Genomic DNA, 26,197 nt, shown 5'->3' on the forward strand with positions numbered 1-26,197 from the left:
GCATTGGGAAAAGACAGGGCGCTGTGCCTTGCTAAAACAGCCACGGGGTAAGACTGCCCGAAAACTAAATGATGCTTGCGAGTTCCTATTTAGCTTGCACAATAATCAGATGTTTCCGAGCATTTTTTTATGTAAACAGTTAACTTACTGTAAAATGATACATAACGTTTTTTTGCAGCAAGGACCTCCCAACCATCATGAGGCTATTCCATTTGATCATTCACATACACTTTTGTCCAAAGCGACATAACGCACGTATCTTTTGTCCATTTCTTTACCATGGTACACTTCGTGCTGTTATTATTACCCTTGTCATAGGCCCCTTTATATGCATGGATAAATATCACTTTGCATTCCAGAGTATTTGCAATTACATACAAGCAACACCTACACTATACAGTTATGTTATTAAACCCAGTCCTTTGCCAAGCTACCCACAATGCTTTCGGTTTCCGGTTTGTGTATTCGCCAACTTGAAAGGGCATCAGACTTGGATATGTTTGTTTATCTCCCACCCCCACCCCCACCCCCACCCCCACCCCCACCCCGACGCAGCTTAAACAAGACTGTTTAGATGGATGCTGAGTAACATCCGATTCAGACCTATCGGACATCTCTTTGTGGTGCACCTCCTTCAAACAACTCTGTTTCAGTGGGAGTACTGCGTTTTGTAGCCGATAGTTTTTGCGATCTTATACTTCACTTGTACAAGAAATTTTTAAGTATGTTACGTGTACTGTTCGTCGACAAGTTGGGATCGTGTCGGGTCGGCTTACAATAGTCAGTACATGCATAGCGGACTGATCAACTGAACCATCGATGCAACAGACACTGAGCAAGAAAGAAAACCCACACCGTGACAGTGAAATTAGTGTAGCATGCATTTGTGCGTTGCCATTTTATCTATTTCCAATTCTCTTTTCCCATGATGTCACCACTCAATGCATCCATAAAAGACTTCGGTTATGATTTGTCTTCAAGGAACCAGTGTGTTATCGTATCCCAGATGTGTGAACGATGACCATGAATTGAATAATTGGCCTGTCTGGTCTACATTTATTTGCCGACCGCTAAAATATTTCGGAGTGCGACGGAAAACAAAGGGACATTCAGTGCCTTATTATGGACCAGTCAGTTTGTTTAACGCTACACTCCAGCTACACGACGGCGGTCTGTAAATAATCGAGACTGGACCAGACAATCTGGTGATCCAAGCAAATAATGCAATGGAACAGTAACACGTTATTTACAGTTTATTTGCCTCATTCATAACAGGTGTCAAACAAACATACCATAAACATACGCGCGATTACAAATTCGATCTCTTCCGTTCTGTACCACCGGCAGCCACGCCCCTCTGGACATGGGAGTACATCTCCTCCTGGCCAGCATTGGCCTCGTCCGTGCTCATCCTCCGAGGCGTAGCTGTGTCCATGTCCACCTTGTCCACACTCGGTCGTCGGTCTAAACTTATCCGGGGAAAGAATGCTGGGTAATAGAATTCCGGGCGATGGCCTCTTGCAATGACCGGTTCTCTCGGGTGTCTTCGGTTTCTTCCGGTTAGTTCTGGGATGAAGAGGATGATGGCCATGATGGTGAGAAGAGTTAGAAGAACCAGCCACAGAATCAGACCAATCATCACGTGACGTGTTACCAAGGGAACGGTGGACACTGAGTCTGGAAAGGAACCGCGAGAGGAAAGTTTATTCCAACCGTTACATATTAAACATCTAATCCCGGCATCGCATTCATAGGAAGAGGAGCTAAAGCGATAGTTAACATTCAACAAACATTATCATCAATGAGAACACTCAAACAGCTCCAACTGAATGTGGACTAGCTGGTCGAAATGTGCGACCAGACCGACTTTGATCCTGTAAACAAATGGCATGGAGCAAATTCCACCCGTCAGCCCCAACAAGGTCTGTGGCTCAGTGACAACCTACAGTAATCGTGATTGTAGTATGGTGTAAAACAATATGCACTCTTTTGCTCCGATTTCAAATTTTTGAACCGTCAGTGCAATATTCATTGGAAACGTTCATATTTAATGGAATCTTGCCGAAACAAATCAGTGATAGAAACTAAGCATGTTTTAGCAGTTCTCTATGACCAACATTTTATAATCTAAAACTTTATTGTAACCTAGAGGCCTTACTCATGAGACGCGCGACAATCGACTCCTCTTCCCAGGGTCCGGCACAGTAGTAGTCGCCCCAGGTGTTGATGCAAGTCTGACCCGCACCACACCGGCTCCCGCTCTGCTTACACTCGTCCACGTCTGCAACATGGAACAGGAACATCGTGAAGTGTTGTGAGTGGGTAGTGTTAGTGTGTGTGTGTGTTAGTGTTAGTGTGTGTTAGTGTTAGTGTGTGTTAGTGTTAGTGTGTGTTAGTGTTAGTGTGTGTTAGTGTTAGTGTTAGTGTTAGTGTTAGTGTTAGTGTGTGTGTGTGTGTGTGTGTGTGTGTGTGTGTGTGTGTGTGTGTGTGTGTGTGTGTGTGTGTGTGCAACACATTCAGGCATTTAGGATGATAAAAAAAAACACGTAAATTCGACATCAAGTTATAGTTACTGTGACGGTCCCGTTTGGAAAAGACACTGACCTGTAACTGCTCAGCACTACCGGTTATGACATTAAAATTTCGTTTCAAAGTAATTCCCACCTCTATAACATACTGTTCACATGTCAAAGTTCAGACTCACCGTTACACCTGTACTGATCCTTGGACAAGACCAGACCAAGAGGACAGTCGCACCGGAAGCTACCATCTGTGTTGATACAGAAGTGTTGACACATGCCGTTCCTGAAGACGCACTCGTCAATGTCTGAAACAGAGGAACCCGTCACACGATGTATTTGCATCACATCCCGCTATACGACCCTGTTTCTTTTATTCAGGTATTAGTTGACACATTGTTGGACCCTTTCGTTCACATGTAACCTGGAGTAATTCACATGCACCTGTAACCCTCCTTTCATAAACAGTTGGAAACAGGTCATGTTACTGTCCCCGACGACGACAACGCATGTCTTTGAAAGAGTTATATCACTACCCCTTCTTCGATCCCGAAATTACACCATGCTGATGTTCTCATTTTTCCAGGACGTTTTACGTGGGAGCGCCTCGAACTTTGGACACGGCTGCACCAACTCCTTCCTAAGCCTGGTTGGCGATGTTCGAAGAATTCCTGAACTGCTGATTATTAGTCTGTTTGCAGTGAAAACGTACCGATGAATTTCACTTTAAACAAAAAGGTACACCAAACAACGTGAAATTAAAATTGCGAGTCCTCATAATTCTATTTTGCCATTTGAAAATTTAAGTCTCAGAATTTTATTCAATTTAGGATAAAAGTTGTTTAACAAACGATCATAGATTCAGATCGTTATTGCAGTGAGTGAGTGAGTTTAGTTTTACGCCCCACTCAGCAATATTACAGCTATATGGCGGCGGTCTGTAAATAATCGAGTCTGGACCAGACAATCCAGTGATCAACAGCATGAGCATCGATCTGCGCAATTGGGAACCAATGACATGCGTCAACCAAGTCAGCGAGCCTGACCACCCGATCTCGTCAGTCGCCTCTTACGACAAGCTGAGTCGCCTTTTATGGCAAGCATGGGTTCCTGAAGGCCTATTCTACCCCGGGACCTTCACGGGTCGATCGTTATTGCAGGTTTGTATTACAAGGGGGTAAGCGCAGTAGTTGGAGCAGCGAAACAAATGGACGTTTTGTACGTGGTGAGCGTTAACTTAGACAAACCCGATGTTTCATTTAATGTGCTTATCCCCTTGTATATATACAATGATTGTTTGTTAAACAATTTTTATCCTAAGTTGAATATAATTCTGAGAATAATTAATGGCAAGTGTTTTGATCGTGCTGCCTGCCATCTGCTATATGGATGGCTGCTCTGCTTCAGTCAACAATTCGCCAACATCCATCACACAGCGGCTCACAGGAGTCGGTCACTTGTCATGGAATCATGGGTGGGGAATCTAATACGTAACACGCCCAAGGGCGAGGAAGAATCCTCATACCCAATACTCTTTTAAACTTATTACAGTTGGACGACGGCCTGCGTCTTACACACATGTAACCGGTAACGTCAGCTGGTCTGCACTTGCATGTAGCACTATAGCGTATAGTGTTAAACAACACACGTCTTACCATGTGATCAGAACAGAACAGGCATAGGACAGAAGTAATGTTCACTGCCTGCGTAGTTGTATCATTGAGTTCACGTCTCAACATTGAGATATAATTTCAACTATATGGCGGCAGTCTATAAATGACTGACTTTGGACTGGACAAAACAGTCATTAGCATCATTCAACCTAAATGGGATACGATGACAAACATCAGCTAGGTCAGCGACCATGAGCACCCAAGACGTTAGAGGACCACCTCTATCATGAATCTTCACGGGTTACTGCAGATATAACAGAAAGCTGTAGCCGTGCTACAAAATAGGTTTTATTCTGCATTAAAGCACTGTTCCCATATTATTCACACCCGTGACACCAGCGTGCTGAACGCTTTAACCATAAAACTACACCACCACCCTGGGCACATCGTCACCTACCAATACACTTGTAGCCATCCTTCAGCCGAAACCCTGGTCTGCAGGTACAGGTAGCCTTTATACCGTCACTTGTACATTCCTGCTCACAGGTTACGTTGGTCTCCTTACATAAATCTGTGTAAAGATAAAGAAAAAGTGTGAAGAAACAAAACGAACATACATGACAACAAACCCTGACACGATTACTTCTCTACACAACAAAAACCTGACATCAAGCAAACACAATCCATTCACCACCAACACAGCATGTTTCATATTGGGTACGCTGTTGGGAAAAGGACCTGCCCTTCTTCAGGAACCCCCCAGAGATTGTGGTGCCTTCCGTCTACTCGTGTGGCATTCACCCTACCCTCTTACCGTTTGGCGTCCACATGGGTCCGTGGACTCCTGGCGCGCCACGAGCGCCCTCCATGCCAGCAGGTCCGTCATCTCCCTGGGGACCAGTCGCTCCTGGCATACCATTTGGACCTACTTCACCTGTTGTTCCCCGTGGCCCCTGGTCTCCTTCATCGCCCTTTGGTGAGTCGCCAGTCGTACCCTGTTCTCCTTGAGGTCCTCTTCCACCCTTGCTTCCCATCTGTCCAAGTTGACCTTCCCTTCCCGTGTCGCCTACCTTGCCCTTGTCCCCAGACTGACCAGAGGCACCAGTATGACCTGAAGCTCCACCTGGTCCTTGTTGGCCTGTGAGACCAACGGGTCCTGTCTGACCCTTGCTTCCTGCTGAGCCGCCTGGACCCACTGGGCCATCTGATCCACGGTCACCCTGGCAATAAACTTGTTGTAATGGATACGTAGTTCAACTACGACATCAAACACATATTTTATGCAGTGGGTGAGTGAGAGTTTAAAGCCGCACTCAGCAATATTCCAACTATATAGCGTTGGTGCGTAAATAATTGAGTCTGGACCAGACAATACAATGGTGAACAGCATGGGCATTACCGATGTCGTGCTATAGGCCTATTTTACATGAATCTTCGCCTGCCTTATGCAATATCAGCTGAATGTATGAAGATGCCGAGAGGAACGTCACTCAAGAAAAGCACGCATGTGTGATTAATGGACACAGTTTAGACTGAAAACAAATAATAAAATTGGTAATAATTTCATGATAATGGACATTTATAAAGAACATGTCTCCACGCACTTTTGCGTGCACACGGCGCTAAGACGGTATTATCCAAGTTGCCTGTGAGGTGCCAGAAGGCAAAGTCATATGACCTATCCCACCAGGTACCCATTCACTGATGGATGAATAGCGGTAATTTTAAACGAACATTTTCAGCATTTTCCAACAGATTGTCACTTATGATTTTAATAACTGAATGGTAATCAAAGGTAGAGGTAACACACAGGATGCCCAGTTAACCAGAGCACCTGCAATCCGTGCTCCCCAGTACGCCCTTGGTCGCCTCTGTCCCCATTTTCTCCCGTGGGTCCCTGCAGACCTTGTACGCCCCGGATACCGGTAGCCCCGGGTGGTCCTCTTCGTCCCGGCAGCACGAGGAAGGACTCTGCAAGTTGATTGAGTAATTGGTTTCAATAACAGTTTGAGCAATTTCATTTGGATTATATCCTGGCAAAATAATGCAGAGGAGATCTCATCGGATACATTGACCAGTAATTCACCTACGTAATTGTCATGTAACGGAAGTCCAGTGATGCCTCAAATGTATTACTGTTGTCTATGACCACGGTCATGATGCTAACAAACGAAGAAACAGTCAGTACGAATATGGTTGGTTGTTTAACGTCGCACTCAGCAACATTCCAGTTATATGGCGGCGGTCTCTACATAATCGTGTTTAGACCAATCAACATCATGAGCCTTGGGATGTGACAACACGTGTTAAGCAAGTTAGTCGGGACAACCATAGGTTCTTGAAGACTAGTTCCAACCCGCATCAACTCTAGTATCTGCAAATATACACATTCGTAGGCATGTGAGTGTGACGATGTGCGCGCGTGCGTCTGCGGGTGACGTATGTATCTTACCGGCTATGGCTACCTCCACAGCGAACAAGTACGTAGTTTGGAGGGCGCTGAAGCTTTGGGTGGAGTTGACGGCCGGAGGGTTGGTGGAGAAGAAGTCGTGGAATACTGTTTGGGACCGTCTCTTGTCCGACACAAACATGTAGGGGACACACGAGCTGGTTTCGTCCAGGGTGGTGAATCCGATCTTATCTGCTGCGGTCACTGCGATGGGCTTAGATGAGGGAATCTAGGCAACGTAATTAGCAGAGTGGGTATGCGTATCGGTTATCACTGAAGAACAATTCACCCCACTAAAACCAAGATGGCACCATGGGGCAGTAATTGTGAAATAATGGTTTCAAATAATTTGGGTGTATCACATATGCACATGACGACAACACTGCTTCAGGCTGTCAGAACATGATAAGTGCATCTGGGCCAGCAGAAAATGTAGAACATGAACGTTAAGAAAGCTTTTAGCTCATTTTATAGACACGACATCGATTCCCAAAATGGGTACAAGAGTGAAGTCCATTTTTGGCGTAGCGCGGCGTGATGTTGCTAAAATATTGCTAAAGGCCACGCAAAACTCACTCATGTTACAAACGACTCGTTTCCTCGACGTGATTTGCTCGCAGCCATGTGACGGGTTGCAACCCTCACCATTCAAACTATCATAAAACGTACATGGAAATAACCTTTCCTCTGTGACTCGAAGTTTGTCTCCCCAAGAAGCTTGTAAGACCGACCAGATGTTGGCCTCCATATCTGTAGTCTGATTGGACAGTTCGCTTTGGCAAGTCTGGCGTAATATCCGTTGACCTTGCCCTCGGTGAGCATGAGACCTTCAAGGATGATGGTGATCCTCCCTGCTGGTGCCATCTTGTCCGTGTTCAAGTGGTGACCGATCACTTCTGATGGACGCCGGGAATAGGTGGAAAGTACAGATTGTAAGATATGACAAATAGTTAACATTGTCTGACTGTTGCTTGACTCCGCACTGGACATTATTCCAGCTATATGACGGTCTGTTGCGACCAGTCTTTAAAAGGAACATCGCAACTGTCTTCGCAACTGTGATAAGCTGGCATACATCAGCAAAATGAGTGACCATGACTACCCGATCCCGTTAGTAGTCCCTTATGACAAGCATGGGTTGCTGAAGGTAAATTTTTATTAGTCAATCAGGGCCTTGAATTTTTAGCTCAAGTGACATTGGGTACTTGTCGAAAATGCACAAGAATAACGCCTTGACACAGTACAAAAACTGGCTTTCTAAAAGTGTATGCCCCCTACTACTAAAACATTTTCTAAGATAATATGATGTTTTGGATACAATTAATATTTCATATTTATTCTGACTCATACATTTTGTTTATCTCTCCCTTTCTCCAGGAGCACAGTGGGAACCTATGTGAATGTTCCCGGAAACAGTTAAAATATTGCTCACCTCGAAGAGTACCTCACGTGACCATGTGCAAGTTGTCACTCTCTCCATCTATTTGCTATCTATGTGAACACATAAACTGTCAATTAACCGCCTAGGAACTTTTCAAGATTTCTTACAGCTACCATCCAAACGGATGTCCACCTTCCCAAATACGTAAATAAATTTAAATGATTTTGTGGATTTCAGGAGACGCACTGAGTGTAATATTCTCGCGTATCACAGGCCAACCCCAATGTTATAAATTGAGTAGAAACCTAACTGAACTGTATCACGTGCATGCGCTTCTTTATCCTGTAAACTAGTCGGTGGTTATTAGCGGTATCCTGACGTCAACGAGTCTGGGCGAGTCTTATCTTCTAGTACAGACTGTCAGCTGCTATGCTGCAGGCAGAGGACCTAATTGATGAATACCACAGAAATCGTCTGTTGCGAAATCGTGTTTGGCGAAGAGTGTCCGATCTCCGTAAACAGCCTCCATTATCGAGGAGGTGGAGCAAATGTATGGTTCAAGTGTGGAAGCGATGGTTCTAACTTCGTAAGAATTGGGAGACCCTTTGGAGACCCTAGGATCCAGTCCACCTGCTTTGTATACTCCTAGTATTCCTGCTCCCCGCCAGGAATCGTAGTACGGGCACTTCAGCAGCCGAGCTGGGTGATAAAGGAGTGGGAAGCCTTCTGAACTTCCTACGTATTAAGGCAGCCCTCTTCAAGTATTTGCAACTGGACAAATGGATAAATCAAGTTGTTCCGGAAGCTGATGCTTTGCAATGAAATCCCATCTCAGGCCTTGGTGTACTTCCGCATGATCATCTGAATCAGACATCCTGGTGGTTGTGGCAAGCGCTAGGTGAGATAGGGTCTTCCGAGTGAGTCGCTCAAAATCAGCTTAATGTAGGTTTCATAAACATCGCTGTGGAGGTGTTGATGGACATGTTCAAGTTCGTTTTGCCTGTCTGCTGAAGGATCTTAGAAAGGCAGAAAGTTCCAGCGCACTCTCAATCTTCCCCGGCCCTCCCTCTTTCCCTCCCTCTGTCATATTCACCCAATCAGAATTCTGGACCAGGAGAATTAGTGGCTAGAAGCGCAGCGTCAAATCTTCAGGATGAGAAATGTCGAAGGCACCTTTGATGAGAAGAGACTGAATTGCCTCTGATACCTTCTGGTTAGTTTATGATTGACGGTTGATTAGTTACATTACGGTATTAATTACGGTACATTACTGCAGTTCGATACTGTAACCTTCCCGCAGAATCTGATACGTTGTGGTCTTGAAGACACTGCTAGTTCTCCCAGTACGTCATGACTCTTACACCCATGGTAAAGGGTTGTACGGGAGAGACTGGGGGTGGGAGTCACGACGACGGCGATGGTGACAGGAGCTGCCTTTGTTTGCCCTGGAGTTATCAGATGGTTTACAAAAAGGACGATGTCCGGGAGCCCCTGGTGGAGGTAAACGGTCTCTCTTGAGCCTTCTGAATCTGTTTGAACATGGAGGTCAACATGGACAGATTTAATCAGCATCTGGTCCTTGTAGCCTTGTGTAACCTCTTTGCTGACTTGTCGATTAGCTCCATCAAAAATGGTCGATGTTGCCCAAAGCTTGCGTAATAATGACACAGTGCAAAGGTCAGACCAGTTGCTTGAGGATAGGAGACCTAGGAGAGTGATGCCTGCTGAAGTAGAGCTCATATGGTCAGACACGAACTCTTGAATCCTATTCTGTGCTTTAATATCAGATAAAACATTCTTTCCAGGTCCGACTGTGGGTTCCTTAGGGCATTCAGCATCGCTTCGTCGATGACACGTGGCATCGCCAAACCAAAGAAGACCCTTTGGGTTGTAGTATCAAGCTGCGCCAGTTTCTCATCTTCCACTTTATACGACCTCGATTTCGAGTCACTCATTAGGAAGAAGTCCTCATCAATCTGAGGTGCTTCGGAAAAAGTCGTTCATATTGTGCAGTGGACACTTCTTGGCATTGGAAAACGGTGACCCTTGTGTTTGGTAGCCTTTGCGAAGGCGGCCTGAAGATTCTCAGCTGCTTGCGAAATAGGTTGCATCAACGGAATTGTCAGTGTAGAGATGTCATCATCCTTCATGCAGTAAATGCCTGCCGGCTATGAGTCTTCGGTCGGTGAAGAAATCGACAAGCCATCCGCAATCCAAGCGAGCAATTCTTGGTCTCCATAAGTAAAGGCCCAGGGTGCCCGCACGCGGGCCTCTTCCTCATACCGGGCAAACTCGGGACCAGATGTTACAGTGTAAGACGGCTTCCCTGGGAGCTTCAAATTCGCGCGCTTCCGTGTCGGAAATGTTCTTTTGAACCGATTTGTTTTCATAAATATATCATTACTGAAGAGGTCTACGGCAGATTCACGTACGTGAAACTCATCAACCGGCTGAAAAGAATCCTGGTTAGCATTTAGGGATGAAATATTGTCCCCTTGGGATGAAACAGAAACAAACGTATATGCAGTCAAGTGCTTGAGGAACTTATCTTCAGATGAAACAGCGGCCGACGACATCCTAGATTTCCCCCCATCTTTTCTTGAGTACGAAATTCTTGAAGGGTACACAGGGTGCGTGTCACGTACAGATAGCCTCTATCTGCACTGAGAGCACGTTTTCATAAGCCTTCAGCACACTCACAGATAAGTCATAATTTGAAGTTAACTACAGCCCAGATACGTAAAGTAACCCATGTGTATGATGCACAAAGGATATCTGATCAACAATCTAGCATAAATTTGGAAAACTGAAGATTAATAAAAAGGATTAGCTTAGTTGAAGACAAAGGTGATCATCCCAACCGTCCTGGGGAGCGACAATGAAGAGATGTTGACAACGTGGGAGCTGCTGCATGAGCGCAGGGGCCCTTTTGAGGTGAGCCATGTCTAACTGCTCTAAGAACCATTGACGGAGGCTTTCACTGTACCTCGGGAGATCTTGAGAGATAAGCAAACTGTATGAGTCAGGATAAGGAAAACAATAATTGTCATGTTGAACAGGAATGTCATAGTGAAAGGCAAAATGATTCCGTTTGAATGGTCCGTATGGGGTGAACTTATCTGAAGTTGGTTGGGATGTAGTGAAACGTACTCTCTGTGCCTGCCATGACGAACTGTCGATGCTGGCTTCCATCTGATAACAGAACAGAGTTAACACGACAGCCCTGAATGGTTAACACGACAATGTTGAATGGTTAACGCTACAGTGTTCAAAATTGTTTTCTAAACTGCTAGGGCACAGTTTGAACAAATTTTACACCCCTGCATTACTTAACCTCCACCCTGTTTTGAAAATAAAATGTGATGCTACAGAAAGGTTGAGGTATGGCCACCAGTTTGATCAACCTGTAATTAAAGAAGTCCGTTTTACAAATAACAGATTAACCTTTTCTATTTTTTATGAAAGAAGGTGTTGATGAAAATATGATAGCAGTGAATTTTTACCCAAAATATCTATTCCTCTCCTGCTAAAGCTACACAATTAGATTGATTTTTTAACAAAAATAACAATTCGGTCATATACCAAGGTGACAGTTATACATCAAGTAAGCTTTAATTATGCATAATCAGGAACCTAATACTATAATTCAGCTTCACAAAAACTGGAAAAGGCAACAGTAATGAGATTTTGGAATAAATGTTTTATGATTTTGAGTTTATTTTATTGAATAAACACTTCTTGCCGGACACAGTTAATTACAGGTGAAATCTATTTGTTTTGTTTGTAAAGCAACTGTTACTGCAGTTTCCTTTTTTAGTTCTTGTAACTTTTCCTAAATCTAAGTTTCATCCACTCACAATAAATAACGAATGTATAGGCCACATAACAATCAATTATTCCATTCTCTTATCTAAATAAGGTAACAAGGTTTAGGACAGAAAAACAAAAGTTTTAAATATAGGCAATTGTCCTAATTAAAGTACATAGTAACTCCAGTGATATTCTATAAAACGTTAAATGCTTGCTCTATCAAATGGTAAAGGCTTTTTTCGGAAAGAGAAGTTAGAAATTCATTTCAGACGAAATTAATTTGGAAAAAATACTGGATGGTGCTTATTTTATGCAGTGACATATATGTCAGATTTGTTATTGCCAACTTTCATAATTGTCCAAAGAATCCTGGAGGGCCTTGAGTTGGAAAAGATTGTGAAACATAACAACTGAACTATTTGTGTACACACACTTTTTAGTCAGTGTCAATAGTCAACGGACCCCATTATTTTACATTCTGTCTAGTCCTCTCTACAAAGCAAATGAAACAACCCTAGATTTTATCAAGCCTGAATGATACTTCTCACTGGGGCTCATTATCAGGTTAAACACCACAACTGCTAGACCCTATCAGCGCCAAGGGGCGCAAGTTTGAGTGGTTGGTGAAATTACAGTTTTTGGCTAGCATAAAGTTCAGAACACAGAGGAATGAAAAGAGAATTTTCACTTTCGGATTATTTTTAAATGAACGAATAAAAATTGAAAGGAAGGCTATTACTGACTGTCCAGTTCTATGGGGATATCTTTCCAAGCCTACCTTGTCTCAGCAGGTTTACTGTCAGCATTAACCCTGCGGTTAGCAGGGTCGATATCCGTAACGTTGAAGTATATCAGAATACGTACATTTCACCTGGATGCCTAGGCCGTATCGGAATGTCTGTTTATACTGGTCAAACGTGTAGGTGTTGCCCTCTACCGGTGGGATGCCGTGACTGTAGCTGTATCGGAGGATCGGAGACTCATCTCCAGGGTCTGTTGTCTCCATGTAGGCAACGCAGGAATTGGAGGGGCTGAGAGACGAAAACCCCAGCCTGTCACCGTTGTAGATGATGAATTGATCAGATTCTTGCAGCGGGATCTGAAAGGTAGATGATGTCATCACCATGGCAGTCACAACTGCATATAGGTACGAGTGAGTGAGTTTAGTTTTACGCCACGCTCAGCAATATTCAAGCTATATGACAGCGGTCTGGAAATAATTGAGTCTGGACCAGACAAACTAGTGATCAACAGCATTAGCGTCGATCTGCGCAATTGGGAACCGATAGAATGTGTCAACCAAGTCAGCGAGTTTGACCGCCCGGTCCCTTAAGTCACGTCTTACGACAAGCATAGTCGCCTTTTACAGCAGAAAGGTACGATCTACAATTTACAGTTTCCAATTCAATGACAAAGAGGGAAAAGAAATAAATCTATTCATATCGACACGTTTGATGACCTTTGCTGCACGTGTGTTGTCACTGGTTCATACAGAGAGAATGGGTTAGTGCAGTTTTATGCTGCTCTCCGAATTATTCCAGCAATATCACGACAGAAATGGGCTAAACACATTGAACCCTGGGTCCAGACTCGATTCGATTTTCATTATTGAACAGTCGATTCCATCACTTTCGATTCGATTCCTAATACAAGTAACTCTCGGATTTTATTAAACAAAACCTATCAAACCAGGATCCATGACTAGGAAATCAGGAATGTAGATAATGCAACCCTTTTCAAACAAATAAAATATGATTTTCAAACACAGAACAGCATTCACATATGGAATGGAACTAGTGACACCCGTTATCGAAAATCGAAGGTGACAGATTCGATATTCGATGAATCGAACCGAATTGCTGCAACCCCAGTTGTACCCACGTGGGTAATCAAACTAGGCTACCCCGCCGCTCCGACTTCAATTACTGCGTCTTGTCAATCAGAAACGAAGAGGTCGAACATGTCTGTTATGTCAATGTGGTATACTTATGAGACAATCGATTACATAATACTTGGAACTAGTTAATTCACACACTGGTAGTGCTGTGACACTTACATTGTTAGGGCCCGCAGAAGATGACATGAGATTCTTTTCACTAATGAGTTTATACTTGAGATACGACACTCTCCTCCATATCTGTAATTTGACTGGGCAGTTGGCTGTAGCCATGTTAACGTATAACCCTGTGACGACATCGATTGCGAGAGGTAGCCCTTCAAGAACTATTGACGTATATCCACCGTCTGATGGAGTCGATGACGTTACTTTGTAGCCAATGAAATCTGTAAAATGTTCCAGAATATAAAATATGAATGAGTAGAATTGATGATACTATAAAAGCGACCATTTGGCTACCCCATCGCCCGTGCTTGCTATGACAATATTGCACATCTTGTTATGAGATATCATAGTACATTTTGTTATGAGATATTAAATGACATCTTGTTATAAGAGTGAGTGAGGGAGTTTAGTTTTACGCCGCACTCAGCAATATTCCAGCTATATGGCGGCGGTCTGTAAATAATCGAGTCTGGACCAGACAATCCAGTGCTCAACAGCATGAGCATCGAGGGAGTTGAGATTGAAAATACGACGTGCCGTTGGGATAGACATCCAATGATCGAGGGAAAACAAAGCCCGTTTTAGCAGTTGAACTGGATATTGGCGCTATACATGTGTGTGTGTGACATCTTGTAATCAGTTATTATAGCTCATCTTGTTATAGATACAGTACATCTTGTTATGAGGTATTATAGCACATCTTGTTCTGAAATATTATTGCACATCTTGTTTTGAGATATTATAATACATCTTATAGCTATTATAATGCATCTTGTTATGAGATACCATAGTACATCTTGTTCTGAAGGTTTCGCACATTGTACCCATATGTGACTCGAACCCGGGTCTTCCTCGTCCAAACTATCCCACCGCCCCTCGAGATATGGAGACATGCGTTCTTGAAAGTGGACACTGACATCGGACGTCCTTACCTGTACTCGCCTCATTGACCAGCGTTACCATCAACACGGTCCAAAGAGATTGTAGCCCCATGCTGTACTGTCCAACAGAAGAGTTAGATATCTAGCACCTAAACAAAAATAATCCTGCTTTGTTACTTCATGTATGGAATTCTAAGCGATACAGCGAAAGTAATACACAAAGTTGTATGTTCCTCTTCACAAGTATGGCTCTTCCACACTGTACCAACCGTCTGAAGAAAGCGGATGTGAAATTATTTTTGAGCTTCAGTAATGTGAAAGACTTCCCCCTTGATCATTTTTTTTGCAGTTTCAGCAGCCCACATAAATCAGTTCATAATAATTTTGAAAAGAGTTGTGATTTTCAAAAAGGCATGTTTTATGAAAGCAGGTTCGATCCAGTAAAATAATAAAACCAACCAATTGAACGGTGACCTGATCATAATTATAACATGTGCATTCCACTTCTCTAAACACCAGCGGGTTTGTAAATGAGGAGCCTTCTGTGATTCCCCCAAGTTAGAGCTACGGACAACGGAGCTATGCCCTAACTGATTTGAAATATGTACACGATTATATACACACTGATAGTAAAAAACTCACTCAACTTCTGTTTGACAAACGACGCTCTTTTGACAATCCACGTTTGGTAAACCACTGTAACCACTGTATATCACGTGTGAGGAATGACAATCTCGAGAAAAGCGTGCACAACCAAGACTCGATAACGCCCATCAGGTTGACATGTTGATGGCTTGGTTGACGAAACGCTCGTATAATCACACCTCAAGCCCGGAAAGGAAACTCCCCAACAAACATAAGGTGAACATACATGACGATAAGCTTATTGTGGTAGATTTGAACCCGGGCTGATCCAGAGGGAGCGCAACCTCCTGCTCCTCGATCCACCCCTGTGATCATTAACTACAAGGGTTTTTGATGCCTTCCATTATCTCCGGACGTGTTAGCTCTGACCCCCGTATAGAGTCTATAGAGGTATATATTTTATTGATAAAATAAAATAAAATATTGATTTAATTCTTTGAATTGTGCCCAAGACCTTTTTTCATATTTCTGTTTCCAGTCAGACCTTATAACTGTCAAAACCTCAGTGTTTTGAAATATTCAGATCCTATTTCTAAATGGCTAACCACCTCAGCCATTCTGATATTCAATACCCTCCCTTAGCATCAGAATAGTTTCCGTTTAATATCCTATCCTACGTAAACGAAATAATTGCTAAATACTGTATGGAAATGCGATCGGGAGTTATTTTATCTTGTTATCCTCAGGAAGTATTTAATCTTCTGAATGTAGTCCTATTTTCTCTCCCTCTTTTGTCCATACAAGATTACTACCGCCTCCATGGGCAATCAGCTCAGAGTGGGCAGCCCCTGTGAAACAGGAAACTGGAAACACCCAGCGGCGTGATGTCGTCCACGTGAATACTCTGTGCACCACCTGACGCATCTTAAGCCTAGCGTATTTGTCTGTGCTTACAGAGGCCGTACATGTGGTCTCTGGAGTTGGTAACGTCGCTGCAAAGAGTTGTATGATGTGCGTGCACCTAGATCGGTTGGTCAGCGGAGGTTCCGGTGTGAGAGGAAGTTTTCTTATCCGGCGCTGGATATCAGGTCATTCTGTGTGTGGGGTCATATGGCACTATTGATAAATTAATGATGCCACGATTCCGTGTATCTAATGAGAGACATTTACCATTAAGTATCTGTAGTGGCTCGGTTACAGGTTGTAAGAAGGTCAGGGTCGATTCAGCGTAAGGTACGTGAGACATCGATGAATATACGGTGCACCTGCTCGGAGACACACGGCATGGCGTTTTAAACTAAATGAATGAGAACCAATATATTTAGATAATGTATCAAGGGATCGTTCAAGTGAGGTAGCGTGTATCGTTGGTAGATATCTAGTGCTGTAAGCCACGAGCGTATGATACAGCTTTCTCGGCGACCAACAACATTCACCCAACCACCACCGAAGTGCAGAAGTACACGCTAGTTAGAGGAAGTGCAAATAACTCTCGTTCCCGTCAACAGTGATATATCGCCAATATATCTCACTATAGACTCACTAACCAGCTCACTAACAATCCAGTCGCTCAATAACCATGATAACGAATGAAAGATTGGGAATTATACGGGAGTAGTATTCTCATATTCTAGTTGTTGATAGAATATCTGAAAATAATGAATGACCTATGGTCATTTTGATGAAGCAGCTATTCTGTTGACACCTCGAGGCAATACTGAGTCACGTCAGCCGCAGCTGGTAGACAGACCAGGCTGAGTGTGTTCATGACACTTAATGAGAGGCTTAAGGTGGAAGAGGTGCAATCTTCATTAACACTAGCCTTAAACCTTTTAGAGTAAACGTGACCGCTTTATGTAGTGGTTGTGTTGCGTCTTGTGCAAAACAGGTCCACACAACCGCAATCCTGTGTTTTGGATCGTTGTTCTCACCATTGTCGAGATTAGTCGCCTGATGTTTGTAACGTTATTCTCTTACCTTTAAGATTACATTCACTCACTTGTTAAAACACTTTCACTCACCTGCTGATACAACATTTACTGACGCGTAATACATGCAAGTTATGCATATTGTTCTCGCTTGTAAAGTAGTATTCTCTCACTTTTAATACATGTACTCACATACAGAACAACATTCGCCATCTTGTGAAACAAGATTCACGAACTTGTATATCATAAGTGAGTGAGTGAGTTTTGTTTTACGCCGCTTTTAGCAATATTCCAGCGATATCACGGCGTGGGACACCAGAAAATGGGCCTCACACATTGTATCCATGTGGGGAATCGAACCCGGGTCTTCGGCATGACGAGCGTGCGCTTTAACCACTAGGCTACCCCACCGCCCCGTGTATCATAAGTAATTCACTGACAAAATGTATCTTTCATGTGCTAATTTTACAATATTCACTGACGTCTTATACCACACTCTCTCGCTTGTCATGGAAAATTCACTGAGGCCTCATATTCACTGACGCCTTATATAACCTTCTTTCACGTATAATACAGTATTCACTGACGTCTTAAGCCACATTCCTTCACTTGTCTGTGATACAATATTCACTGACGTCTTGTACCACATTCTCTCAAGTGTCATACAATATTCACTGACGTCTTAAGCCACATTCTCTAAGGTGTTATAGAATATTCACTGACGTCTTGGACAACATCTTTCACGTGTAATACAATACTCAGTGACGACTTATGTTACATTTTCGCTCGTGTCATAGAATATTCTCTGACGTGTTAAACAGCAATATCTCACGTGTTATACAGTATTCACTGACGTTTTATGCAGCATTCCTTCACTTGTGATTCAAACATTTTGTGACGTATTATACGACCTCTCGCATGTGATACAGTATTCAATCAAGTGTAGTGTAATACAGTCCTCTCTCAGAAGTAATGAGTGAGTGAGTGAGTTTAGTTTTACGCCGCACTCAGCAATATTCCAGCTATATGGAGGCGGTCTGTAAATAATCGAGTCTGGACCAGACAATCCAGTGATCAACAACATGATTGTCTGACCACCCGATCCCGTTAGTCGCCTCTTACGACAAGCACAGTCACCTTTTATGGCAAGCATGGGTTGCTGAAGGCCTATTCTACCCCGGGACCTTCACGGGTCTCTCAGAAGTAAAGCACTATCCACCCACATGTAACGTTCACTGACGTGTAATGCAACATTCACATATGGGACACGTCATTGACTCGCGAAATTAAACCTTAACCCACACTTGAAATAGTATTCACACATTCAGTCTCTGATAATCCACCCTTCACTCACCTGCTACACAACATTGCCTTAGTGACTCTTCTGTAATAAGCATTTACTCACTGAATCCATAGAAATACGTCACTCACGCTCTTGTAATACAACGTTTACACTGAAAGGGACATTCAGTTCATGACTGACAGTATGGAACTGCTGTCACCTCGATGGCGTGGAGCTCTGGTCACTTGGATGGCGTGGAACTGTGGTCACTTCGATGGCGTGGAACTGCAGTCACCTCAATGGTGTGGAGCTGTGGTCACTTCGATGGCGTGGTACTGCAGTCACCTGGATGGCGTGGAACCACTGTCACCTCGATGGCGAGGAACTGTGGTCATCTGGACGGCGTGGAACTGTGGTCATCTGGATGGCGTGGAACCACAGTCACCTCGATGGCGTGGAACCACAGTCGCCTCGATGGCGAGGAACTGTGGTCATCTGGATGGCGTGGAACCACTGTCACCTCGATTGCGAGGAACTGTGGTCATCTGGGTGGCGTGAAACTGTGGTCATTTGGATGGCGTGGAACTGTGGTCATCTGGATGGCGCGGAACCACTGTCACCTCGATTGCGAGGAACTGTGGTCATCTGGGTGGCGTGGAACTGTGGTCATTTGGATGGCGTGGAACTGTGGTCATCTGGATGGCGCGGAACCACAGTCACCTCGATGGTGAGGAACTGTGGTCATCTGGATGGCGTGGAACCACAGTCACCTCGATTGCGTGGAACTGTGGTCATCTGGGTGGCGTAGAACCACAGTCACCGCGATGGCGAGGAACGGTGGTCATCTGGATGGCGTGGAACTGTGGTCATCTGGATGGCGTGGAACCACAGTCACCTCGATGGCGTGGAACTGTGGTCATTTGGATGGCGTGGAGCTGCAGTCACCTCTATGGTGTGGGAATTCATTCACCTGGATGGCGTGGAACTGCTGGCATCGGAATGGCGTGGAACTTCAGTCACCTTATGGCATGGAACTGCAGTCACCACAATGACGTGGAACTGCAGTCACCGCGATCATGTGGAACTCCCGTCACCTGGATGGTGTTGAACTACAGGTGTAAGGCACGTCTATGGAACTGCAGTCTCCCCGATGACATGGATTTGCAGGCACCTCGATGGTGTGGAAGTGTAGTCATCTCTATATCGTGGAATTGCAGTCATCTCTATGGCGAGGAACTGTGGTTACCTCGATGGCGTGAAACTGCTGTCACCTCGATGGCGTGGAGCTACTGTCACCTTGATGGCGTGGAAATTCAGTTAACCGGGATGGATGAAATTGCAGTCACCTCGATGGCGTGGAACCGTAGTCACCTAGATGGCGTGGAACCACAGTAACCTCGATGACGTGGAACTGTGGTCATCTTGATGGCGTGAAACGGCGGCCACCTCTATGGCGTGGAATTACAGTCACCACAATGGTGTGGAACTGTGGTGTGTCTCACCACAATTTTAACATCCTTATACAGACCCGTGAAAACCCGGGTTAGAGTTGATCTTCAACAGACACGCATGTCTTGAGAGTTGACTAACGGGATGGGGTGGTCAGGCTTACCCAAACGCGTTGATCACAGGATTGTCTGGAACAAACGCGATTACTTACAAATCACCATCACATAGCTGGAATATTGCGGCGTTAAGCCAACAATCAATCAATCAAATCAAAACAAGCATTGCGAATACCGACAACTCCTTCTTGTTTCATCATCTCGCCTAATTATTTGATTCTGAAAGCCATTAGTTTGAAAAATGAGAACGACCAGAAAACAGATTGAAAAAGCGAGACCAAGACTAGATTATGTGTTATTGTTCCACCGATGAAGATCGATATTGTGGAATCAGGTATTTTGTTGTCATTTGGTATTGGCAGGGAAGAGAATCTATCAATTTCTGACATCAAATGGGTTCTTCCTAACGCTACACGGATTCCCTTTGTCTGTGAAAACATTGGCCAGGCTTTGATGTCTTTTGTTGATCGCCACCTTAGTTGTATTGTCATAGTGAAGTCGCTGATGACGCCGCAGCCCTAGAAGTATGTTTGATGGTTAAGTAATCGATCTCACTCCCGGTAGTGGACACATATGACGTTGTTACGTACTGCTAATGTGCCCTATGATCGACATCCGGCAACAATCTCGTCTCTGCAGTAGGTTGTGATATCTGTGTACAATGATCAGATAGAAGCAGGTAAGATGTTGTCTAGCGTTATGAATGTATTTATCACAAACCGTCATGGATATTGTTCATTTACTTACCACAACAGAGAGGGCTTGCTTTAGGCGCACGACCTTATCTAGGGTTAGTGGGTCTTCAAAATGTCATTCTCAACTCCCTGGGGAATATGTATGTATGAGGACTAATAACACTAACATTGTGATCTTCTTTACTGAACCTACCCAGTCCAGTCGATGTGACACTCAGTATAATATGGATGTTCTACTGTTCAGATTTCAGAAGACGGAAGGCTAAATCCAGCATGTGCGCAAGCTCATACATCACCACCACAGTATATAAATCCGCTAGTATATAGCACATACATCCTCTGCGACCTAAACTGCTAAAACAGGTGACTTGGTAACTTTTGTGCCATCTCACCCCGCTGCTCTCAATATCTGACGAAGATAACAATGGCTGTTTATGGCGTTAAACGCTATTCATGTACAACATGCATACACAAATATAGTTAATTAGCAATTATTATCAGAACTACCTATTCATTATCAGTATCGTCTATTTCAAACACACAGTCTCCACAAAAGAACATAACTGGCACTGCGAATCTACTTGACACCATGTTCTACAAGTGTTCTAATTTAAGTCCTATATCAACAGATTCACATAAGTGTAACAGTATCCTACGCCTACTAGTAATAATGTCGCTAGCACTAAACACTGGAATGGTTCTGTCATGGACGTGAGAATCATGGTATCTGAGATCAACAAAGTGGTCTAAGGCATGGTGTGACCAGCGTCCGTCTTAGCGGCCAGTGACACTGATTGCTGCCAACTCTTCTGGGAGCAATCAGCCATTGCCCAGGTAATGGTTTCTGCCGGAAATCGAAGATTGGTGTCTGTGTGTGCAGAACAAGGAGTGTTTACTTACTCATCTGGGATTCACTAATAAATGTGTAATTGTGTGATCTATGGCTGGGGTTCCTTTCTGTACACTTAACAGCTCCTCAGATCCTGATCTAAAATGTATATCGAGGTTCTTGACACAGAACGCATGGGTATTTACTTCTAAGTAGGCAGTAGCTATGTCTAGGAAAATGTTGTAAAACTGCAGATTGTAATGTAAATCTTGCTTGGGGCATGGATGTACTCACCGGTCAATATCGACATGACTCGTAACCTACATTTTATGTTGGATCGGATGCCATTTTGTCTTCAAGATCAAATGTTAAATGAATGGGAGTGTGTAACGCAATGTGATTGGAAAAGAAACATGGTGAAACCCGTAAATCTCTCTGACTATGGAGTTCGAGAGGGGTCATGTTCGTGTGTACACGCTGTCGCAAGCAAACAGAAACCAAGTCATGGCAATGTAATAACGGGACATTTTGACAGTTTTGGTGATTTGAGGCTTTCAGAATAATGCTCTTTATTTTTCACCGAGGGTGACATTGCGACAACGTCCCTTGTGAGATTCCAGAGAATACTTTATAAGCATCTTTCTATCTCGCTTCCAAGTTAGAATAGCATCAGATTTGGCTTGGCGAGATGGATAACCTATTACACTAGCTAGATCAATTTCTATCATAACGGCTCTGATTTTGATCGATTTAAACCGCTTTCTGCTAACTAGACTTGTTGTGTTACATCACAGTGATGTCGTTTTAAAAACGTTGTTTGTCGGTCAATACGACTGCATGTAGCAGGGGTTAGCAACGTGTGCGGACACATCCGCCATGTCTAGTTAATGTGTACTGTATTGGCTACATGATGAAATGTGGGACTACGGTCATCCATCATCATGACATGTATTGTATCAGTATCGGTGGTTGAGGTCCAAGGTCTCCCTCATCCTGGCTTGAGGCTCCCTTTATCTCTGCTAACACTGAAGCCACTTTTGTCATTTCATCAACAGCAGGTATCTTGTTACTTTGCTCCCTACAGAAATATGCCCATCAAGGCTGCAAGGAAAGGTTCTTGAGAGACATTTTGAAGTTTGTGTTCAATTATAAGTCAACATATTATGGGTGCCAACTTCTTCACGCTTCCCTAGGCGTTCGTGGTTGATGAGGTTGACATAATATTTTGTCTTATGGTTACAAGGAAAGTTCTGTAGTTAATTCATGTAAGCTGTTATGGGTGTACTGTACACCCTTCATATTGAAACTCGCAGCAGGGCACAGCACAGACATCTCACTGGTATCTCGCTGGACGCGACACAGGCCTTTTGAACGTTCAGGAAGACCCACAAAAACATTTCTTGGGCATATCCTCGAAAAAAACAAAAGCTTTCACAACGCCCAAGAACCAGTGCGACATAGCCAAGTATTGTTTAGACAGGAACCCCGGAAGTTGTGAAGGACAGGGCGAGTGCTGGATGAGACAAAACACAACAAGATCCAACTCGTGTCAGCAGACACAATATGCCACATGTATTTATTTGTACATGTGTTTTATGTACTGGTGGAATCCTGCTATATCTACATCGTTTTCAGACAGTACTTTCAATGTATCAGGAGTTGACAGTTACTTTAAAAAAATTCAGAGGTGTACATTGTTCTGTTTCACTTGATCAGTTTTCTCTGCAATGCGTGTATACACCACTTCCGATCTGTTTGTACAGTAATAAAGTAGAGTATGTCCTTGAAGTATTTACAGTTCATAAATCAATAAATAATTGTAATTGAACGTATAAGGTGTTTGACATTTATGATACAATAATATAAGAAAAAGGCAGTTCGACAGAGGAAGTTATAGATGGTCTGATAATATTCCATTTGAACGATTACACCAACGATCCGCAACACAGTAGTCATGGAGTAAATAACAGAATATGTGAAACATTCCGGACATAACTGCATTTCAGTTACAGTGGGATTATTAAAGAAGCCATGAAGATAAGCCATGAAGGGAGGCCATGAAGGAATGCCATGAAGGTAAGCCACTTTAATAAGCCACATAAGCACGAGTAGAGTCCTTATAGACAAGCAATTGTCAGGGGGTCGTTCATTTCGAACCTTTTTCGTGCTTGAAGTCATGTAAGCTAATAAGTACGTTATTAGCTGGGGAATTCGAGTCAGTTTGCTGTGTAGAGTAATGTCCCTTGCTAACAGGATCTGCTGCTTCTTTGTTAAAATACCAGCTGCATCCAGAAAATAATTATGTTGGTTTGTAACTGATATTAGTTCATGACCTTCCCCTAAGGGTTAACACTTAAGAGCCAGATGGGTTTGGTCACCTATCCTTAGAATCTGACCTTACTGAAACAGTGTTCCAATCCAATACACTGTACCGTGATTGCAAGCCGTAGCGTAATTCACAGATCCGAATACATATTGCATTATGGATATTCACGAATGGCATTGTACAGAATCCAATCCTGTTCCTACAAGAAAGTGGGACTGATGCAACACAGAGTGAGGTCGGCGCGATATTGCCTGTAGCTCCATTGCTTCACATGCAGCAAACTGTAACTTCTTTCTCTTCTCGCTTGCTCATATGGGCGCATCTTTTAACGCTTTGAACTGATGTGTATTAATTCTAAAGAAACTTTGTATTACATTGAACAAAGACACTGTGCGAGATGAAAGGCTCGAGTACACAGTTATCTGTGCGGCATGTTTAGCCATGATTAAACTAGAGGTTGGATTAATTAATCTTACAATTATTCCTACGCTTTCTAAAGTTTTCTATACGCCTAGATTTTGAGGTTAATTATCCATTCTTACTTAAGGACACTTCGCGACCAAGACTTAGGTGAAACGTCACATCGCTCTCATATACATGGAAACGTATAGTGTTTGCGACATGACTGTATCGCTGACTTTGACTTCGTGTGCTGCTGAGTTATGCTCACTCCATGTGAGCCTGACCACCCGAGCCAGTTAGTCGCCTCTTACGACAAGCATGGGTTGAGACCAATTCTAGAATCTGTACTGAGAAGGTGTAATCCCAGATACACCACATATTGCAGGACTATCCACGCTGACGCATTTGATGGTTTCAGGACACACAGTAGGGCATGTACGTGTTAAGAATCTAAAGTCTAATCCTCAACAACGCCTCAGCTCGGATGAGTTCAGGTGCATTTTACCACATCCTAAGATTCGGTTTAATAGCTTACAACACAATTTGTAGTTTGAAAGTAGAATGATAACTCTCACTTGTGTGCGCTACTCGGTGTTTTCATACGAAGAACTCCAAATGCACTGTCCTCTGATGTCGTGAATCCCGTATCTGAAATTCAACCACTTGAATGATCTGGTTGTGTTACATAAGGTTCATAGACAATTCAGTTTTACAGCCCTACTATTCGTTAATAAACAACTATAATGCTTGCTAAAGCCGTGGTATCTAACGCCAGCTGTGTCCGCTACAGAAAATTGCCTGAAAACCGTACTAACTCAGAAATCAGAAACACGTAAGTAAAGGAGTCGGTGAAGTACGACGATACCAACGACTCAGCGTCGCTGTGTTTGTCAGAAATGACCAAAGTGTTCCATTTACAGATATCTAAGTATTATAAATGTAAATAAAATTGTTGGGAGTCGTATCGCACGCACTGGGTTCGTATTTTAAACATACGTATGCTGTTGTTTTGTTCCAACGTATGCGTTGACAATTATAAACTCAAGCAAATATTTGTTGTCCTTCCGAATCCCTTCCTTCCCCTGCTTTGTCTCCCTCTTTCATCCTATTTCTCTTTCTCTCTCTCTCTCCATTTAGTTTCATTAGTCATATATTCGGTTTACTGGCACTAAATCTTTATAATGGTACAGGTTAGAGCCGAGCGTTTACACACACTAAATTAGCAACTTAGAGTCGAAATGTTACAGGCGAGGTAAATGTTTGTTACAGGTGAGGTAAATGTTTGTTACAGGTGAGGTAAACGTTTGATAAAGTGAGGTAAATGCCTGTTACAGGTGAGGTAAACGTTTGTTACAGGTGAGGTAAATGCTTGTTACAGGTGAGGTAAACGTTTGTTGCAGGTGAGGCAAATGCTTGTTACAGGTGATCATAAACATGATTAACTGTCAAATTGTCACATGATTCACATCGCCGTATGGCTGAAGTGACGTTGAACTTTAAATCATTCACTAACCGTTTGGACACAAATTAATTGTCTGGCACATCATCGCACACTTTTTATCAAATAATCTCACCAGAAGTTGAGTACAAGTGAACTTTAACCTCAGTGAATGTTCCACGAGAGGCTCGTCCAAGCAGGTTTTAATGGCACGTGCCAGTCGTTCAGCTCTCGTCCAAACCTCACACCAGCCGAGATCGAGAGACAGCACAGCTCCACGGCATCCACATATAGTTGAAATGAGCTTTGGCAATTTTACGATCCTAACTCGAAATTAAGCAATTCGTTTCGTCAAGGTCAACTTGAAGCAGACGAGAATGACTCGAGCGGAGACCGCCTGACGTGCTAACATGGGAAAACTGTTTCACGACT

At 43.4% G+C, this 26,197-nt stretch overlaps 1 protein-coding gene across 5 annotated transcripts; it reads right to left on the reverse strand.

Annotated features, from left to right (window-relative positions):
- Window positions 1-969: 969 nt before the first annotated feature.
- Window positions 970-26,197, reverse strand: LOC137277708 (uncharacterized). Of its 5 annotated transcripts, none has more exons than XM_067809593.1 (14): window positions 25,930-26,197; window positions 24,903-24,975; window positions 14,767-14,833; window positions 13,829-14,055; window positions 12,637-12,871; window positions 11,113-11,154; window positions 7,251-7,477; window positions 6,585-6,810; window positions 5,967-6,103; window positions 4,947-5,352; window positions 4,590-4,703; window positions 2,705-2,827; window positions 2,159-2,281; window positions 1,239-1,677 (listed from the first exon to the last, which is right to left on the reverse strand). In XM_067809593.1, exons 3-14 carry the CDS (start codon window positions 14,825-14,827, stop codon window positions 1,310-1,312), a joined length of 2,289 nt encoding a protein of 762 aa, XP_067665694.1. In that variant the 5' UTR covers window positions 14,828-14,833; window positions 24,903-24,975; window positions 25,930-26,197; the 3' UTR covers window positions 1,239-1,309. The 5 variants fall into 5 exon arrangements, with proteins under 5 accessions (XP_067665691.1, XP_067665690.1, XP_067665692.1 ...); XM_067809594.1 differs by having other exon boundaries at window positions 25,902-26,197; XM_067809590.1 differs by lacking the exons at window positions 24,903-24,975; window positions 25,930-26,197 and adding an exon at window positions 15,358-15,449 and having other exon boundaries at window positions 970-1,677.

The sequence above is a fragment of the Haliotis asinina genome, chromosome 3 (genome assembly GCF_037392515.1).
Source record: "Haliotis asinina isolate JCU_RB_2024 chromosome 3, JCU_Hal_asi_v2, whole genome shotgun sequence".
Classification (NCBI taxonomy): domain Eukaryota; kingdom Metazoa; phylum Mollusca; class Gastropoda; order Lepetellida; family Haliotidae; genus Haliotis; species Haliotis asinina.

Bases quoted from the DNA above. Each gene is read 5' to 3' on its own strand.
- LOC137277708 (XM_067809590.1), bottom strand. From the start codon at position 14,827: ATGGGGCTACAATCTCTTTGGACCGTGTTGATGGTAACGCTGGTCAAT. The intron at 14,056-14,766 runs GTAAGGACGTCC...AACATTTTACAG, and splicing joins GGTCAATGAGGCGAGTACAG to ATTTCATTGGCTACAAAGTA. The intron at 2,828-4,589 runs GTAGGTGACGAT...CCTCTGTTTCAG, and splicing joins GGATGGCTACAAGTGTATTG to ACATTGACGAGTGCGTCTTC.